The sequence below is a fragment of the Eptatretus burgeri genome, unplaced genomic scaffold (genome assembly GCF_056783735.1).
Source record: "Eptatretus burgeri isolate ZD-2024b unplaced genomic scaffold, Ebu_testis_v1 Ebu_testis_scaffold_3161, whole genome shotgun sequence".
Classification (NCBI taxonomy): domain Eukaryota; kingdom Metazoa; phylum Chordata; class Myxini; order Myxiniformes; family Myxinidae; genus Eptatretus; species Eptatretus burgeri.
In genome coordinates this window covers 86,278-107,104 of record NW_028225109.1, presented here as the reverse complement: position 1 = coordinate 107,104, position 20,827 = coordinate 86,278, and the positions used below count along the sequence as shown (strand labels likewise).

General features: G+C 49.2%; 3 protein-coding genes across 4 annotated transcripts in view; 2 read left to right on the top strand and 1 right to left on the bottom strand.

Moving 5' to 3' along the window:
- LOC147006604 (uncharacterized) overlaps positions 1-20,827 on the bottom strand; it is a 52,208-nt gene that overhangs the window by 25,623 nt on the left and 5,758 nt on the right. Inside the window, exon 2 of one of the 2 annotated variants that reach the window (XM_085868411.1) lies at positions 2,945-3,141. The exons of the other annotated variant lie outside the window; for it this stretch is intronic. The gene's annotated coding sequence lies outside the window, so the exon portion shown is untranslated. The remainder of the gene's footprint in view (positions 1-2,944; positions 3,142-20,827) is intronic. 2 annotated transcript variants of the gene reach the window in all.
- Positions 583-20,333, top strand: LOC147006605 (uncharacterized). The gene is made up of 2 exons (XM_085868408.1): positions 583-721; positions 18,547-20,333. Exons 1-2 carry the CDS (start codon positions 661-663, stop codon positions 19,923-19,925), a joined length of 1,440 nt encoding a protein of 479 aa, XP_085724534.1. The 5' UTR covers positions 583-660; the 3' UTR covers positions 19,926-20,333.
- Positions 583-20,827, top strand: part of LOC147006603 (uncharacterized) — a 40,217-nt gene continuing 19,972 nt past the window's right edge. Inside the window, exon 1 of the mRNA XM_085868406.1 lies at positions 583-721. The gene's annotated coding sequence lies outside the window, so the exon portion shown is untranslated. The remainder of the gene's footprint in view (positions 722-20,827) is intronic.

The window sequence follows — 20,827 nt, the reverse complement described above, 5'->3', positions numbered from 1 at the left end:
TCCTCAAGCACCCGGTAAGACAAGGTCAACGAAAACTCACAAAATAGCACGATTTTGAAACAAAACCGAACTATGAACACACAGTAACATGAAGGTGAGAAAATAAACAGTTAAACATGACAGATAACGACCGGAAACTTCACTTTGAGATCGTCAGCAAACCCAGAACCCGAAGATTTAATATCAATCCCATGTGACGTCATTTGCAAAAGGTTAGGGGCAAAAGTGGCTCCGAATCCAAACGTCCAGGATAAAGGTCATTCCGAATGCAAAGATCCAGTCCGTGTTTTGTGACTCGCCCGGTGTTTTGGCGTCACATGCTCCGCCCTCGCACTCCCATCTTCCACCATTTTACCGACGATGTGCCGGTGAAGTTTCGTGCATCACGTTCCTTTGTCTGGACTGATCGGGAGTGGGGACGGCGGAACGGGACGTTGGGTGGTTCGTTTGTCCGAGACATGATAAAGGGGGTTTAGGCCCCATTCGGCCCTCGAGGAGGGGAGTGGTGAGCGAGCACGGCTTGGTGAGGTCGGTGCTCAGGTAGCGGGTGCATCGCCGATCGAAGGGAATCGAACCTTGGAGGCAGCTGTGGTGGAGGGGAAGGGTACTCGAGGTACCCCTGAGACCCGGGATGCTCCATTTGAATAACCAGCGGTCAACATGGACACGTTACTGACCGCAGCACAATTCCTCCACCGTCAGGAGTGGAAACGTCCGTGCGGTGAGTGGGGAGGGATCCGGGAGGGGTAGGGTGAGGGGATCGAGCTGGGGACGGGGTGTCACGTGCTGTATGACGTCATCACCGTGTCGGGGAAATCCCTGCTCATCCCTCCTCTTCACACCTCGTTGTTCCCTCCATCAGCCAGGGTGGACGGAGGTTATGTTTTCACCCATGTCTGTCTGTCTGTGAACAGGATATCTTAAGAAGTTGCGGATGGATTTGGACCGAATTTGGTGGACAGGTGAGGTGTGTGACGAGGACAAATTGATTCGATTTTTGTGAAGATCCGAATCCGGACACGAGAATTATTTAATATCGTAAGTGATTCTGCACCATTGAGAGACGGGGCCAAAAACGAGACACATCATGATATTTCGAAAAGTTGTGGATGATTTGGTTTGGTGACAAGAACAAGCCGATTCGATGTTGGTTCAGGTTCGAATCCGATCAGTGGATACAAAATGTGAATGGTTCAGCCTGGTGGAGGTTTGTAATTCACCATGAAGCACCAAGTGGTGTTTTACCTGCCAAGACGAGTGGACTCTGTCTCTGGAGACAAACAAACGTGTTGTTCACACAATTGCATCACAGACGGTTCCACGAGAGGAATCAGGGAGTGATGCAATTGGGTGTGACGTCACACTGACGCAGTCACCGCCAATCCAGGAAATAAACCGTTAATGCCTGATGGTCCGTTGAGTTCACCAGAGCCGATTCGTCAGATGCTTTGTTGACTCGTTTTGTTTTATGACGAATCTGCCCCCCACCCCACTCCAACACGACAAATCCTTCATTGTGGTGTTTGATGGACCGAACGCGCCTTCTTCGCAAAACATTTGATCGTTCGTTCCTCAGAGGGGAAATTGCGGCCTGGGAACCTGAGTCTTTGACATGGCGAACCACCTCGGGCAGGCTGCACATCGCCGGTCGTGCTCCTCACGTGACCTTCCACATGGATCGTGGGCACGTGGTGCATCCCGACGGACACGGCCCCGAGCGACGTGATGAGGACATCCCAGCAGAGATGTCGGACGGTCCACACGGCGGTGTCCAAGGGTGGACGGGCGGACTGAAAACTGCTTTCATGGTGTTGTCCAACATCACGCCGTTGGACCTGCATTTGGAGCATGACGTGTCCCTGCTGCCTGGCCCCGTGGTGGCGTTTGATCTCGGGATGTTGGTGGAGTCCTCGACGGACTCACGGGTCGTGACAAACTTCGTGCGTCTTGGCCCATCCTGCCGCTGCTCCCATTGCCGTCGGGCACTGCCCTGCCACGTGGGCCGTTGACTGGCGGTGGTGTTGGTGTAGCAGGTCCACTGGGTTACACCAACTGTCACGAACACCTGGAGGAGGACACTACCCTGCCACGTGGGCCATTGACTGGCGGTGGTGTTGATGTCGGTCTGTAGGAGGTCCACTGGGTTACACCAACTGTCACGAACATCTGGAGGAGGACACTCACTCCGTGCAGAAACCCATCCATGGCTGCGCATGACACCATCAAGAAGCAGGACATACTGATCAATGCAACGTTATTCAAATGCAATTATGACGTCATAACGAAGGCACCTCTGTCGTCATAAAAAAAATCAAGCTAATTCCCCATGAGGAGTACTTGCCATGTGCCAAGTTTCAATTTTTTCCTTGGTGTGGTTTCAGAGGTCCCAAATTTTTAGCTTTTCCAACATGGCTGCCACACCAAGTGACTTATGACGTCATAATTATGATTAAAACAATCTACATGAGTAGTCGCACCGATGGTTAAAATGTCATCTCAATCCGATAAGCGGTTTTCGAGAAAAACACTGACGTTCTGTGCGGACAAACAAAGAAACCAATGATAAATCACTCATCGAGTGACACCGGATTCAGGTCTTCACCAAAATCGAATCAATTAGTCCTTGTCACACACACACACAGCCTGTCCACAAATTTTCATCCGAATCCATCCACCACTTTTTGAGGTATCATGCAATATCGGTTTTGGCCCGATCTCTCAACGGTGAAGAATCAGTTTAAAAAGTCTCAGATCCAGATCTGGATTCGGATCTCCACCAAAGTTTAGGGTTGCCGTCCTTGGCCGGTCACATACACACAAAATAAATTCAAAACTATTGCTTGAAAACTGTGGCCAAAAATCGTGTGACAAACAAACAGACACAGAAAAAAACAGACAGACAAACGTTGCAGATCAACATACTTGGCAAAAAACAAATTCTCACCAAGTAACGAACGGATCCAAACGCAATACCCTCTCCTTCGGTGAGGGTAACGAGCTATTACATTTGGACATTTCATGGTGAGGTTTCCCGGAACCTCGAGTGAGGTTCATGTGGAGCTTTTCTCAACAAGCCAAGGCTTTGCTGAGAGATCTCACTGCAAGCTGGTCGATGGAAGAAGAAAAAGTGACGCCACCACCCTGAGAAGTGGAAGAGGAGGGAGGAAGAAGAGCCTGCAGCATGAAAATACGTTATCCATCTCTCTGGACAGCAATAACAACGAAATGTGTTTTTGTTTGTGCCCTTACTGCTTTGAGCTCCAAAAGTTAATTTGTGACAAAACTTTCTACGATCAAATTTTAACTGCGCATCTAAATAGGCGTTTTAAACAGTCATGAGGATGTCATTTGTTTCCGTGTTGCTCTCCAGAGTTAATTTATTTACGAGCATGAGTTAATTTATTGACGACAGCTTCACTCCTTTACACCCTGTTCGGCCTGCAGACCCCATCAGACCCTTAAATACCAATTTAGACCCTGTTAAGGCCTTTTAGACCGCTTCACACCCATTTAGACCTTTTTTTAGACATATCGACCTACTTTGAAACTTTCGACACTTTTCAGACCTTCATCCCTCTTCAGACCATTTTGACATTTCAGATCCCTTTTGCTTTTTCACCCTTAGACCCATTCACTGTTGAAATGTGAGTACATCTGTTAATTACCATTGAAACCTGAGTATATCTCTCAATTACATACTATTGAAATGTGAGTTGGTCTGTTGATTGATTATATCGTTTTGGAACGTTTGTCTCTTGAATACTTGTGAATGGAATGTATGACTATTAATTATATGCCAATTATGGGTTGGAACGTCTTAATTCCGAATAATTAATCATTGAATTGTATTAATTACACAAAAACACACAAAACACCATGCAAAAGAAGTCCTGGCGAGGGACTGCAATATCTGATTACCTTCTCTTTTTAATCCTCCCCCGATACTTCTGCAGGATAACTCCTGCAGTATAGGGGAAGGGTTATTGCTGTTATCGGGGTTGTTTCTGCAATTAGTGCACCCCAATTTTTTTCAATTTCTTCTCTGAAACTGCACACACGATTTTGATGATACTTGACCACAACCTTCATCATCCAGTATGCACAAAAGTTTGTTCACGGCATTAAAAAAATCGGCCCTCATGGGGGGGGGAGGGTTGCCCCCCAATATAGGAGGTATTTCTTTTCTCCTCAGAAATTACACACACAGTCCTTATCAAACTTGACCACAACCTTCATCACCCATGATGTAGCAAAGTCTATAAACAGCATTTAAAAAATCGAAGTCTGAGGGCTCTTCGGGTGGGTTGCCCCTGTCAAACAATTCTCAATTTCTTCTGTTTATTTGAGTCATTTATTGAAACAAAACATATGCAAACACGAACATATTGTTGCGGGCCGGGGGTCGGGTGAGAAGACCACGAGGGTGTGGGAGCTATCTCAGCTCCCACCAGACCCCCAAAATTGTAGGCTGTCGCACACGGATAATTCCGTGACGCGGCGGGTCGCTTAATCAACCGTGGACGAAAATAACTCAACCACATGACTTGGGGTCCTCCATCGAGTTAATCCGGTTACCGAAAAATAACCATGTGATTTAATGACCGGGGAACTCGCCCTCGGTACGCCTTGTCCGAACCGGATCACTCTCCCGGACTGGATCACTTTACAGGATCGGATGCAGCCGAGCGACACTGCCAAGGATGTGCCATCTAAAAGGAACGGATTATTGGGAATAAAGTCCCGGCTAATCTAGAATTCGGACCATGCTGGACCAATGAAGTAAAAGACAACCAGAGTTGGTGTCAAAGCCACCCAATGCTCTCCTGTTTATACATTTATCGTTTTTAAAAGACTTCTAATAATTAATATTTTTAGCTCGCCTGTTCGAAGAACAGAGAGCTATAGCGATACCCCCGGCGTGAGCATGAGCGTGAGCATGAAAATGTTAAATTTTTTGTAGTACGGAAAAACTCCTCGACGGATTTCGACGAAACTTGGTGGTGGGGGGGTTAGGTATGGTCCAAGGATCATGCCATTAGATTTTGGACTTGGACAAAAATTGTTAGAGAAATTTTTTTTTTTTTGCATTTGTTCATGTTTTAAGTGATTTCCAACCCCCCCAAAAAAACTGTTAGAGAAAAAAAATGTTTTTTTGCATTTCTACATGTTTTTAGTGATTTCCAACCCCCCCCCAAAACAAAATTGTTAGAGAAAAAAACTTTTTTGCAACTTTTTTTTCAACAATATTTCGATTTCTTTTTTTTTGCATTTCTACATGTTTTAAGTGATTTCCAACCCCCCCCCCCAAAAAAAATGGAGAAAAGAACTATAACTCTGTCAGCACTGTTGACATCATATTTAATGAATAAGATATAAGGTTCACTTGAGTGACCCAGCAGTATTGGCGGCGGAGGTTTTGCACTCTCCCGAGTGCTCCCCCTCGAGTTTCCTTTCTAATGTTTTTATCTACCACTCTATTTTTTATACGACCGATATATATAAACATATATATATATATATATATATATATATATATATATATATATATATATATATATATATATATTGTTGTGAATTCGGGCCCGCCGGCGTGCGAACGGCCACGTAACTCGAATCGCGGCACGTCGCCCACCGGACGGACAATTCTGTCGTGACCCTCTCGGACTAACGCCGGGAGCTAGTCACGGGTGGGCCTTTCGGCCTCACCACGATCGTGCCAATCGGCCAACCGCGTGGGATAGGGTTGTTCGCCAAACTTGACCTCCCTCAGTACCCACGCGGAGGGTAGACCGGGCGATCGCACCTCGCCGCAGGTCGACTCCGGACACGGGCCGCTTTAAGCGATCCGTTCCATACTATCGGGATAACCGAGCGGTGTTATCGTCGGCCTCGACGGTTCCGATTAATTATCGGGCGTATTAAACCCACTACCAACCCTTTACGTGAAGCAAGATGGAGATTCAATTAAAGAAAAGACGAAGCGAAACGGGAAAACAGTTCAACATGATGTACATTTATTCCGCGGCACACGGAGAGCACACATATACAATTAAATCAATTATGCACAAAAAGCAATTGCAACAAAAGAAACACAACAATGCAGATCTACAATCGACTACGCGTGCACACGGCAACACTTACACAGTTTTACTTTACAGACGGCGCCAACAACACATTTACTCAAAAGTAAAAGAAAAGGCCACCCTCAAAGACAAGGGGGCAGACGGGGCCTGTGGGCCAATATTTGGGCGGGACCTGAAAGAGCGGTCAGGTCCGCGAGACCGGGTGGATCCTACCCGTGTCTTTGTGATGAGCCGCAAATGTGGCAGCGCGGCGGTGCCCCAACTTCGTGCTCCTTCGCGGGTTTCCTTGGCACTGCTTGGAGTGGGGTGGGAACGGGGCCCCCTTTTCGCACTATCTCAGCGCGGGGAAAAAAAGGGGGGGATTGTTGTTGCTCTGGGGAAAGAGTATGGCTGGCTTGCTTGGGTCCCGCGACGAGCGATTCCACCGCGACCTAGTCGCCGACCGCCATCTTCCTTGCCTTGGACCCGAGCTCTTCAGTCTCTTCCCCAATTCTCCTCAGCCGACTGCAGCAAACCACCTGTACGCCCTCGCCTCCCGACTCCACTCCGCGCTCCAACCCGACTCTGCACCAAAACTATCTTCGCTCTTCCAAGGCTGACTCCCCGCTCCCCCAAGGCCGACTCCGCTCAAACCGACCCCCTCAAATCGACCCTCTCAAACTGATTCTGCCGCTGCCACACTCTGCCGCTGCCACACTCTGCTCTCTAAAACTGACTCTACCAGATTCGCCCCGCGCTCGGCGCTTTATAGGCCGGCAGGAGAACCCATATGCAAATTTCTGGATCAGAACGAGCTCGGGGGTGGAGCCACGCTCGCCCATTGGACGGAGAAAAAGGGGCGTGAGTCTCCCCTGATCCTCGAATTTGCATATCTCGATTCTACACCGACGCGCCTGGAGGCGGGGCCAAACCGCCCCGCGCTTGCTGATTGGACGGATCAGAAGTGGGCGTGTAGCATTCCTGATCCGAATTCTCCTCGGAAAGGCCGCATTTTGCACTCGCGGCTCGGCGCGCGTCCCGTACGAACCCAGGACAGCCTGACGCTCGGTGCCCACAAGTGGTGCGGGAATGGCGGTAGAAGGAGGAGAGGTGAAGGTGGTGGAGGGTTTAAAGTTGTGGTTTATGGCCATGGCGACGTTTGGAATGGCGGTGATGCGATGTTTGCGGGAGCGAGTTGTGAAGGTAAAGATCGTGGCTGTTGGCGTTGTTGTTGTTGTGAAGCGGCGTTGTGGTTGGTGGTTGTTGTGTGATGGCGGTTGAGACGTGGTTGGTTCAAAATAAAGATAGAACAGAAAAACGGCTTTCTCAAAGCGTCGCAGCCCGAATGAATCACATCTATTCCCTCGATACAACGGGTTTGGGGCTAACTACACATGTACTTACAGAGATATCTCACCTACGGGACCTGAATGGTGATTTACGAATTTCCTCAACCGCAACAAAATATATATATATATATATATATATATATATATATATATATATATATATATATATATATATATATATATATATATATATATATATATATCTTCTTCTTCTTTCGGCTGCTCCCGTTAAGGGTCGCCACAGCGGATCATCCATATGATCCGCATTGTGATTTGGCACATGTTTTACACCGGATGCCCTTCCTGACGCAATCCTGGTCGCCTCTTACGACACAGGGATCTGGTACACCTATTTTAACCAGGGTATACACCGGTACTCATTTCGCCGACTTCGGAAGGATGACAGGCTGAGTCAACCCCCTGGTGTTATCCGACTTGGTATATACATATATACACATACATACATATTTATGTGTATATTCACATACACATATATGTATACATGTACACACACATATGCAGTATATATATATATATATATATATATATATATATATATATATATATATATATATATATATATATATATATATATATATATATATATATATTCAGTGGCCCAACGGGCCTCAGGACTTTTTGGGTCCCAAGCCGCTGCCCTAACCACTGCGCCAACACCAGGCTATATATATTGTTGTGGTTACCAAATTCGCAAACCACCATTCAGGTCCCTCAGGTGAGGTATCTCGGTAAGTACATGTGTAGTTAGGCCCGAACCCGTTGTCTAGTGGGAATACATGTCATTTATGCGTGCTGCGACTCTTCAGGATAGCCGTTTTTCTTTTACTATCTTTATTTTGGACCAACCGCCATGATTACCACCACAACCACAACATCAACCACCAACCACAACGCCGCTTCACCACAACCGCCACGACCTTCCCGTCACACCTCGCAACCGTAGCATCGCCACCGTTCTTGCCCCGCTGTGGGTGCCGGTGTTGGACTCGTGCAGGGCGCACGTCGAACAGCGTGTACAAAATCACGGATTTTGTGCTTCAAAAACGGATCAAAAACGACACACGCCCACTTTTTGCCGTCCAATCGGTGAGCGAGGGGCGATTTGGCCCCGCCTCCAGAACGATCGATATATGCAAATTTGTGGATCAAAAAGCCTTCACGCCCACTTTTTCTCGGGCCAATGGGGAGCGAGGTGAAAGGTCAATGGGAGGGGGTCAAAGGCGAAGCTACGGGGGGATAAAAGGACCGTGTTCGTCAGTCAGAGCCGTGTGGAAGTCTGGAGCCCGAAGCCTGCAGTAGCTGGAGAAGCTGGAGAGAGTCCAAAGAAGAGTCCAACGGGAGAGTCCAAAGAAGAGTCCAACGGGAGAGTCCAAAGAAGAGTCCAGAGTCGGAGAGTCCAGAGGCGGAGAGGCGGCAGCGGCGAAGGCAGACGAGGGGGTGCTCGCGACGGTGCCGGGAGCTGCACGCCCGAGGAAGGCCGGCAGCGCGACCTGGCCGAGGTGGAGACGCACACCAGGGATAATAAGATCCTCTATACCCCGAGCATCAGCAACCCCCTCCTGTTTCCCCCCGCGCTGAGATAGTGCGACCAAGGGGCCCCGTTCCCACCCCTACCAGACACCGTCCCGCGAGGCCCGCGGGTTGCGGCGCCATCGCCGCTCCGCGTCTCATCAACAGACGGTTAGGCGCGACCCGATCTCGTCCCCATTCCCGCCTCATTCTTTGGAGTATTTCTTTTCCTTGTTTTTGGGTATGTGTTGTCGGCGCTGTCTGTGAAGTAAATTTGTATAAGTGTTGCCGTGTGCTCGATAGTCGGTATTAGCTCTGCATTGTCTTCGCTTTATATTTGCTTTTGTGTAAATGGAATTGTGTTTTCTTTTTTTTTGTGTGCTTTTGGTGGAATTGAATATGTGTGCTTCCCGTGTGCCGCGAATAAATGTGCTTTATTATTGAACTGTTCTCCCGCTTCGCTTCGTCTTTTCCTCCATTGAATCCTCATCTTGCTTCACGTAAAGGGTTGGTAGTGGGCTGAATACGCCCGATAATTAATCGAACCGTCGAGGTCGACGATAACACCGCTCGGTTATTCTGATAGTACGGAACGGGTCGCTTAAGTGGCCCGTGTCCCGAAGTCGACCTGCGGCGAGGTGCGATCGCCCGGTCTACCCTCCGCGTGGGTACTTAGGTAGGTCGAGATTTGGCGAGCAACCCTATCCCACGCGGGGGCTGATTGGCTCGATGCGGTGAGACCGAAGGTCCACCCGTGACTGGTTCCCGGCGTTAGTCCGAGAGGGTCACGACTGGATTGTCCGTCCGGTGGGCGACGTGCCGCGATTCGAGTTACGTGGCCGTCAGCACGCCGGCGGGCGCGAAGACCGCAACACTGGTGTCAGGTCGTGCGATACAAATTCATCGCCCTCCTCGCGGCACTGGTATCGGAGAACAGGAAAACGGGCTCTCCTGTCTCCGGCTAAATTCACGGGAATCGGTCCAGGGGTGAGAGAAGCGACCCCCGATTCCCTACAAATTACGAGCGAGCAAATTAACCCTTCACGAGAAGCAAGATGGCGTCTCAAGGCGAGCGGGAGCCGGGGGTATTAGAAATGTATATGTGTGGTAATGTAGAATCCATGGTCCAGGATGGAATCCCCGTGCAGGAAATGTTGATTGTGCAGGAACACGGACTCGCCCAACTGAACCCAGGGCCCGAGGTGGGTGCGGCAGCGGCCGCGGTGTATGACACCTCTCCCCCCCCCTCTCCACCAAAACCCTTCCCCGATCCCTGCCGAAACGGCTCACCCAAGCGCACCCGACATGGCCCAGCTATTCACCATGCTGGCAAAGATGAATGCGGAAATGATCGAAAAGATGGAAGCGAATATGAAAAACGAAATGAAAGGCATGAACGAACAAATGAACGAAAAGATGGATACAAATACAAATGAAGTGAAAACGACGATGGATGCGAATACACAACAAATAAACGAAAAGATGGATACAAAAATAAACGGAATGGAAGCAAACATGAAGGAAGAAATGAAAAAGTTCCGGGGTGAGACGCAGAACATGGGCCGATGCCTGCAGGCGGGCATGAAGGCCGTGACAAAGGAAATAATAGTTGAGACAAGGGAGGTAAAGGGTGAAGAGTTGGCAGAGACACGGGAGATAGAAAAAATAGAGGAAAGACTACACGAGGAAGACGGGGTAAGTGACGCACACACACACACAGAGGTAGTGGAGGACAATGGGGGTGAGCTGGCGGACTGGGTAGGGACCCAGTGCGAGCACCTGGATGGCCTCCTCCAGGAACGAGGGGAGGGAGTATGCCCCCTTGAGGCGAGTCACGACCAGGTGAGTTCGGTCGTGCTTTGCGAGGTTGAGAGGAGGAGTGCTGTGGACAGGTGCACGGAGAGCTTGGGGGGTGTAGAGGCCCCGGAGACCCTTGTGGGGACACAAATCCCCAGTGTGGTTGTCCCTGTGTGTGTGGTGCAAGGTGTGAGTGCGTCCCCGTGTGTGGAAGCGACCCCGTGTGTGAGTGGTGTGGTGGCGATGGTGCCGGAGTACGTGCTTCCCAGCACGCCGTGTGTGGAAGAGGCCGTGGGTGTGAGTGAAACGGCCTGTATGAGTGAGGCACCGCGGGTGAGTGCCCCCGCGTGTGTGGGTGAGGCACGGAGTGTGAGTGAGGCACCGCGGGTTAGTGCCCCCGCGTGTGTGGGTGAGGCACCGTGTGTGGAAGAGACCGCGTGTGTGAGTGTCGCCGTGTGTATGGGTGAGGCACCGCGGGTGAGTGCCCCCGCGTGTGTGGGTGAGGCACGGAGTGTGAGTGAGGCACCGCGGGTTAGTGCCCCCGCGTGTGTGGGTGAGGCACCGTGTGTGGAAGAGACCGCGTGTGTGAGTGTCGCCGTGTGTATGGATGAGGCACCGCGGGTGAGTTCCCCCGCGTGTGTGGATGAGGCACGGAGTGTGAGTGAGGCACCGCGGGTGAGTGCCCCCGCACGCGTGAGTGAACGGCCGTGTGCAAGGTCGCTGTGTGCAAGGGAGACCGTGTGTGTGAGAGAGCGGTATGAAAGGGAGATGTCGGTTGGCATGCGGGAGCACGCAGCCGCGTCTCCCGGTGTGAATGTGATGGAGTGGACTGTGTGCGTCGTAACACGCAGGTATGCGTGGGTCGAATGGCGACGACGGCGACATGGGAGAAACGAAAGCCGAGTAGCGGCTGTAGCTATTTCGTGGACCGTGCCGGGTTCACCCAGCAGTGAGCACGCGGTTCGTGCTGTGCAACACACGAGACCGCCACGTGCTCGCTTGCGAGAGTGAAGTCCCGGTCCGGAAACGCACGCGGTGGATTTGCCGATCCCGCGGACGGACAAAGTTTAGGCAGGTAAATGGATTTGGACCGGACGGGTTCTCCACGCGATCGTGTGTGTTAAGCTCCAACGGGCAAAGCACATGTGTTCGCGTGGGGAACCCCTCGAGACGTGGGGCTTGTGTTTTTTTCTGCGCACGGTGACGTCATGGCTGCACGTGGGGTTGGAATCCGGCAGGAGGGGTATCTCTGCCGGATGGCACCGTCCAAGGAGGGACGAGGAACACGTGCAGCTGCATGACGTCACGGCCAGGTGCAAAGTGCGCGAGCTCTGAGTTGCCGCGCAGGTGCTGCGCATGGAAAAAAAAAAAAAAAAGCAAGCCTCACTTTCGGGTGTACAGGATTCCTGGGCAAGGGGTGGAAGACCCCCTTGACCTGGGCACAGGATGGAAACTAGTTAGGGGGAAGGGTTAGCTTAGTTAGACCGACTTCATGGGGCAGGGGTAAGTCCTCATGGAGTCCGTGGAATGGATTAGTTAGAGGGATTGTAGCCAGATTTAGGTTGGGAAATTTATTAATGATTTATTTGGAGACAGAGACAGACTTTGGATGTGTAGCGGGGACGTAGTTTAGCTACGTAGTGTTAAAAGGAACGTGCTATAGTGTAAGGGACGACGTGGGAGCACGAGTTAGTTAGGGGTGCAGATAGAAGGATGGCAGACTTCAGCGGTGAGTGAGTTGCAGAGTTGTTGGTGAGTTGTGAGGTGAGTACTTGGTGAGTGAGTGAGGCCAGCGGGTCTGTGTGTATGGAGCGAATGGGGAATGCATGGTGCGATGAGTGATTGGGGGAGGAGTGACTCCGCCCAAGGGACCAGGGTCAGTGTAGAGTGAGTTAGCTGGGTTAGTCAAATTGAAAAATGGAGGTCGTTTTGTTGTTGGTGGGAAAGTAGGCTCGAGACCCATTTGGAGGGGTGCAGGAGCCCTGTTGACGGGCTTGGGAGCGTGGCTGCGAAAGGTGAGTATCGCTGAGAGGGTACCCCGGGCACCAGGCTAGTCGGCCGTGGTAGGCCATGGGCCCATGGGGGGCCGGGATAGAGTAGTGGGCACGGGTGCGCCTGCTTGGTGCGGGGGCCCGGGGCGCCATTAGCCGCGTGGGCAGTGTTGTGGGCACGGGTGACCCTCGGAAAGGGGCCCGGGAGGCCGGCCTGCCACGTGTGCGTTTCAGGGGAGGTGCCATGGGGGGCACTCCCCCGGCGTTAGGGAGCTGGTAGGCTCGGAGGCAGTGTAGTGCCCGGGGGTGCCATAGCGGGAGATTCGGCAGAGGGTCGTGCCTGCCAAAGGGAGCCACGTGTCCTAGCCAGGAGACCGTGTGAGGGCACGGAGAGAAAATTGGGGGGGCGAGGCCCGAAATTGTGAGGACACCAACACAGGCGACGGGAATCTGGGTTGTTAGAACCAATAGTTTAAGCGAGAGGCGCTTGTTGAAAGCCCCGGGGTAGTTTAACAGTTAAATGGTTAGGGTAGATTAGGAGATGTACCCCTCCGCACCATCCATCCCCTCGCTGTCGTTGTGGGCCGCTGGACCCACTTTGGGTTAGATCGCCGAACTCTGGGGAGGCCATTCTGAGGCTTCGTTGGGCCTCGGCACAGGACGTTAGCTCTCCCTTGTTCCCCTCCGGGAAGGGAACGTAGGGGTTGGGAGTAGGCTAGGTGACAGAATAGGTTAGCCGAACAAGGACGATAAAGGGGGTTAGGGGACGATTTATAGTGGGGGAGTAAAAATAAAAACAACAGAAAAAATTAAGTTGGGGCTAAATTGGGGTTTGACAAATTAAGGGAGTGGGTATGTACAGTGACAGGCAAAGGCGATAGGTTGGGAGGGAGACAGGAAGGTAGGTCCGAGCCCGCCTTCCAAGTGGCCAGCACCACCGCACTCCCTCCACCAACCTCCACTGAACGGCAAAGGCTGGCCAACTTCATCGGCTGGCCGTGTTTTGCTTCAAGGCAGAGGCCGGCCAACTTCATCGGCAGCTGTTGTTTTGCTGCAAGGCCTGTGCCATCGGCTGGCCGTGTTTTGCGTCAAGGCCTGTGCCGGCCAGTTCATCTGCCGGCTGTGTTTGCCTGCAGCAGCCTTCTTCTGCGGGCTGTGTTTGCCTGCTGCCTTTGCCATGCCATGCCCACTGCCCATGTTCACCAGCCCCGTTCAATTTTGCTTTGCCCCCCCCCCCTGTTCATTTCCATGTGCGCCAGGATCAAGGCAACAGTTTGCAAGCTGCGAGAACTGCCCTGTTGGCAGCTACAACACGGGCCTGCAGTGGCAGCCCGTGCACCGTGTTTTGCGTCCATCCATTCATCCATTCATTCGTTGTGCTCATTGCGTGTGCCACTTGAGCTGGCACGGAGACTGCGTTTGTGCAGCCCATGCACCGTTGTGGTTCACTGCGTTCAGTTCAAAAGGGAAGGCCTTGGACTGCGTGTGAGCAGCCAGCCACGTTCCCTGTCACCTGCATTGTTTGAGCCAGAGACTGCATGTGGGCAGCCTGGCTCCCTGTTAACTGCTTTTCTTTTGCAGAGTTCAATGATCCTGGGCCATGGTTTAGTGTAAAATTTGTAAGTTAAGGTTAAGATGTACTGTAAATATGAGTGCGCCCCCGGCATCTATGTCTTAGCGCCGGCAATTTTATTTAAGTCGTCCGTGTGAGTGAGTTTGTTTAGGTAGTTACGCAGCCCTCAGGTTATTTATTTTGGGGACACGAATACCATGAATGTCGCACTCAGGGATCCGTAGGTAAAATGTACTAGGGGAAACTACACATGATGGCACACGAAAATTTGACGACTCGGAGACGAGTCTGTAAAAAGGGAGGGGTAGTGTTGTGGTTACCAAATTCGCAAACCACCATTCAGGTCCCTTAGGTGAGGTATCTCGGTAAGTACATGTGTAGTTAGGCCCGAACCCGTTGTCTAGTGGGAATACATGTCATTTATGCGTGCTGCGACTCTTCAGGATAGCCGTTTTTCTTTTACTATCTTTATTTTGGACCAACCGCCATGATTACCACCACAACCACAACATCAACCACCAACCACAACGCCGCTTCACCACAACCGCCACGACCTTCCCGTCACACCTCGCAACCGTAGCATCGCCACCGTTCTTGCCCCGCTGTGGGTGCCGGTGTTGGACTCGTGCAGGGCGCACGTCGAACAGCGTGTACAAAATCACGGATTTTGTGCTTCAAAAACGGATCAAAAACGACACACGCCCACTTTTTGCCGTCCAATCGGTGAGCGAGGGGCGATTTGGCCCCGCCTCCAGAACGATCGATATATGCGACGGTGCCGGGAGCTGCACGCCCGAGGAAGGCCGGCAGCGCGACCTGGCCGAGGTGGAGACGCACACCAGGGATAATAAAGATCCTCTATACCCCGAGCATCAGCAACCCCCTCCTGTTTCCCCCCGCGCTGAGATAGTGCGACCAAGGGGGCCCCGTTCCCACCCCCTACCAGACACCGTCCACGAGGCCCGCGGGTTGCGGCGCCATCGCCGCTCCGCGTCTCATCACCAGACGGGTAGGCGCGACCCGGTCTCGGCCTCAGGCCCGCCTCATTCTTGGGGGTATTTCTTTTCCTTGGTTTTGGGTATGTGTTGTCGGCGCCGTCTGTGAAGTAGAATTGTATAAGTGTTGCCGTGTGCTCGGTAGTCGGTATTAGCTCTGCATTGTCTTCGCTTTTATATTTGCTTTTTGTGTAAATGGAATTGTGTTTTCTTTTTTTTTGTGTGCTTTTGGTGGAATTGAATATGTGTGCTTCCCGTGTGCCGCGAATAAATGTGCTTTATTATTGAACTGTTCTCCCGCTTCGCTTCGTCTTTTCCTCCATTGAATCCTCATCTTGCTTCACGTAAAGGGTTGGTAGTGGGCTGAATACGCCCGATAATTAATCGAACCGTCGAGGTCGACGATAACACCCCTCGGTTATTCTGATAGTACGGAGCGGGTCGGCAAGTGGCCCGTGTCCGAAGTCGACCTGCGGCGAGGTGTGATCGCCCGGTCTACCCTCCGCGTGGGTACTTAGGTAGGTCGAATTTGGCGAGCAACCCTATCCCACGCGGGGGCTGATTGGCTCGATCGCGGTGAGACCGAAAGGTCCACCCGTGACTGGTTCCCGGCGTTAGTCCGAGAGGGTCACGACTGGATTGTCCGTCCGGTGGGCGACGTGCCGCGATTCGAGTTACGTGGCCGTCAGCACGCCGGCGGGCGCGAAGACCGCAACAATATGTTTTGATGGAAACATGGATGGATGGATGGATGGATGGATGGATGGATGGTAAATCGAAAAATCATATATATATATATATATATATATATATATATATATATATATATATATATATATATATATATATATATATATATATATATCGGGGCGTATTACGTGATATCGGTCATCCGTCCGTTCCTGTCCGCACTCTAACTCCCAAAGTTTTCAACTTTCACTTTTCATATTTGGTACATAGGTACAGACTGTGGAGACGATGTGTCATGACATACGTTCGTCATCTAAAGTGGTTGCCATGGCAACCAGGATGCTGTTTTCCATGTAGTAGCACAATTCTGTATATACCTTCTTGTTAGGGCGTATATTGTGCTCACTTGCACTCTTGTTACTAATTACAATATACAAATACATATATTGCTTTATAATTATACTTCACTGCAATGCTTTATAAAAAATATTAATTGTTAGACTCATCTTTTAAAAACGATAAATGTATAAACAGGTGAGCATTGGGTGGCTCTGACACCAACTCTGGTTTATTAAGCATTGCAGTGAAGTCTGATCCAAATAATTTTAAAGCAATGTATGTATTTGTATATTGTAATCAGTAACAAGAGCGCAAGTGAGCACAGAATACGCTTGAACAAGAAGGTATATCCAGAATTGTGCTACGACATGGAAAACAGCATCCTGGTTGCCATGGCAACCACTTTAGATGGCGAACGTATGTCGCGACATGCCGTCTCCACAGTCTGTACCTGTGTACCAGATATGAAACGTGAAAGTAGAAAACTTTGGGAGTTAGTGCGGACAGGAACGGATGGAAAACAGCATCTGGTTGCCATGGCAACCATTTACATGACGAACATATGTCGCGACACACTGTCTGCACAGTCTGTACCTATGTACCAAATATGAAGCGTGAAAGTTGAAAACTTTGGGAGTTAGAGTGCGGACAGGAACGACAGACAGACAGACGGACGGACGACCAGTATCACATAATACGCATATATATATATATATATATATATATATATATATATATATATATATATATATATATATATATATATATATATATATATATATATATATATATATCGGGCGTATAAAAATAGTGTGGTAGATAAAAACATTAGAAAGGAAAAAATAACTTCCACGAAAAACTTTAACATTTTCACGCTCACGCTCACGCTCACGCCGGGGGTATCGCTACAGCTCTCTGTTCTTTGAACAGGCGAGCGAAATCCGAATAGGGAACATTTCAAATAATAATTTATTAACAATGGGTGAGGAAAGGTATGCGGTACAATCAATAGATTTATTGGGGTGGGCAAGAAGAGATAGGGAAGAAAGGTGTGGTGCGACAATAAACAAGCAACTTATGAAGGTGGACGGAGAGCAGATTTAACCCCAAAATAATCATAAACAATAATAATGATAATCTTCTGCAGTCTTACTTATAGGGACAGGCGCTAGGACACACATACACACACGCACACACACGCACACACATAGACACAGAAAACCCGATGAAGAGGAATTGAAGCAAGACAGGAGAGGAGTTGAGGCTACAGTCTCTCGGTACCTTTGTATAATTGATTGCCCAAACGTGCCACCAATGCGTTTTGGGGGAATGCTCCATGGTGCGGTATCCCCCTGACAGCTGGCGCGTCGTCTCTTGCTTCGAGCAGCTCCCGTTGAGACCGTGGGCGTGAAGGAGGGGCTTGAGTTGGGAGGGTGGAGTCCAGAGTGAGTGGACGGAGTGGTGGGCGAGACCAGCTGGATGGGTGGAGTCAGTGTCGTGTGGGTGGAGAAGAGGAGGCGGAGTCCAGCGATGACGTACGGAGTCGAAGAACAGCTTAAGCGGGAACCAAGGCAGGGCAGAGAGAGAGCGAGCGAAGGCTCCGCTCGGACCTTTATAGGCCCAGTAGCGCGGGGCGGGGGGTCACCCCGAAACGCGGTGTCGTCACCCGAATCGGGTGCTCTGATTGGCCCCGACCACTTGCGCGGCCCGGCCGCGATGGTCGGAAACCGCAACATTCCGACGACTGGATTGGGGCATTGTGTTTATCTATAAATGCGCATAAGAAATCGAGAAATTATTTGAATACAGTAAGTCATCACTATCCAGAAGTCCGTACGTTTTTACCCGTAATGGGGAACGCGGCTGAGGATCTCTTCCCCATCGGCCACGCCTACGCAGCAACGTGTCCTGTCATTGGTTTGGTAAATAAATGACCATAACTTGGGAACCACTTGTCCAATTAATATCAAACCTTAAAAAGGCACATACTCAGGTCCCCAGCAATATACCTGGCAAGTTTCAATTAGATCCGACCAGTGGTTGTCGACAAACAGCAGTCACAGACACACAGACATACAGAGATTGCTGGAATTATAGATAGATATATCGTGGTCTTAGTCTACAGGGCTGTGGGCGGGCGGGGGGGGTGGGGGATGGAGGGGCCGAATGATGCATTTTCTGATGCTTTCTCGTTAGTTTTGTGTTTCATTGTCTTTGCAGATTTAGAAATGAAAATCATTTCTTTTACCAACTCTACTCAGTTCGACACAGAAGATCATTTCGATCAGCAAATGCCTTGTTGTCAGGACAATCACAAATCGAGCATCGTTTCTTCCAAGAACCACAAAAGTTGTTTAATGGCGATCAAGCAGATCCAAGGAAACGAGAAACACGACAAGTGTTCCGTGTGTAACAAGACTTTTACTCCTTCATCAAATTTATATCGTCATACAAGATTACATTACGGGAAAAAATCCTTCAGATATTCCATGTGCTCGAAGGAGTTTACTGATTCATCAACTTTACATCAACATAAACGAGTACATTCCGGGGATAAACCCTACAAGTGTTCTCTTTGTAGCAAGGCATTTACTCAGTCGTCAAATTTACATCAACATGAACGAGTACATTCCGGGGATAAACCCTACAAGTGTTCTCTTTGTAGCAAGGCATTTACTCAGTCGTCAAATTTACATCAACATGAACGAGTACATTCCGGGGATAAACCCTACAAGTGTTCTGTTTGTAATAAGGCATTTACTCTGTCGTCAAATTTTCATCAACATGAACGAGTACATTCCAGGGATAAACCCTACAAGTGTTCTGTTTGTAGCAAGGCATTTACTCAGTCGTCAAATTTACATCAACATGAACGACTACATTCCAGGGATAAACCCTACAAGTGTTCTGTTTGTAACAAGGCATTTCCTCAATCATCAAATTTACATCAACATGAACGAGTACATTCCGGGGATAAACCCTACAAGTGTTCTGTTTGTAATGAGGCATTTACTCAATCATCATCTTTACATCAACATGAACGAGTACATTCCAGAGATAAACCCTACAAGTGTTCTTTTTGTAACAATGCATTTACTCAATCATCATCTTTACATCGTCATCGAAACATACATACTGGGCATAAACCCCACAAGTGTTCTGTTTGTAACAAGGCATTTGCTGATTCATCAACTTTACATCAACATGAACGAATACATTCCAGGGATAAACCCTACAAGTGTTCTTTTTGCCCCAAGGCATTTACTCAATCATCATCTTTACATCGTCATCGAAACATACATACTGGGCATAAACCCCACAAGTGTTCTGTTTGTAACAAGGCATTTGCTGATTCATCAACTTTACATCAACATGAACGAAGACATTCGGGGGATAAACCCCACAAGTGTTCTGTGTGCTCGAAGGCCTTTTTTTCTTCATTGGGTTTAAATTATCATCTAAAAATCCATTCTGGGGATAAACCCTACAAGTGTTCTGTTTGTAACAAGGCATTTGTTTCTTCATCAACTTTATCTCGTCATCAAAAAATACACACGAAGATACAACAGAGGTGCGAGGACCCAGAGACTTCGATGTGAATACCGTGTTATCAGGGAAATGACCAAATACCGGGATCTGGAAAATGAAGTCAAAATTACCTGATCGTTGAAGAGTGTCGACATTGTGTCAGTGATCGCTGAAGCAACTGGAGTGATCAAGAAGAACCTCTGTTCGATCTTCAAAAATATCCCTGGGAATGAATATTACTACAAACTAACTGCAGTTGGAGACTGTCTGGGGTTCAGTAAAGATTCTGAAAAGAACCCTCGGAACGAAACTCTGAAAACAAGAAAACTTCACAACTTGCTCGAACAAACATGACCTTTTAACAAAATGCAGGTGGACACACACACACACACACACACACACACACACACACACACACACACACACACACACACACACACACACACACACACAAACACACACACACACACACACAAACACACACACAAAACCACACTAATATACTCAAACACAATCACAGGAATACACCCAAACACATCCGATCACACAAATACACTCAAACACACAATCACAGGGATACAATCAAACACACTATCATACGAATACACTCAAACACAAATTCTCTCAAACACACAATCACACGAATACACTCAAACACACAATCACAGGAATACACTCAAACACATCCGATCAAATACACTCAAACACACGCGCACACACACACACACAAACACACAATCACAGGAATACACTCAATCACACACACACACACACTCAAACACATATATAGAACCATACGAACATACTCAAACACACACACACAAAACCACATGAATACACTAAAACACACAAATACACTCAAACACACAATCACAGGAATACACTCAAACACAATCACAGGAATACACTCAAACGCAATCACACAAATACACTCAAACACACAATCACAGGAATACACACAATCACAGGAATA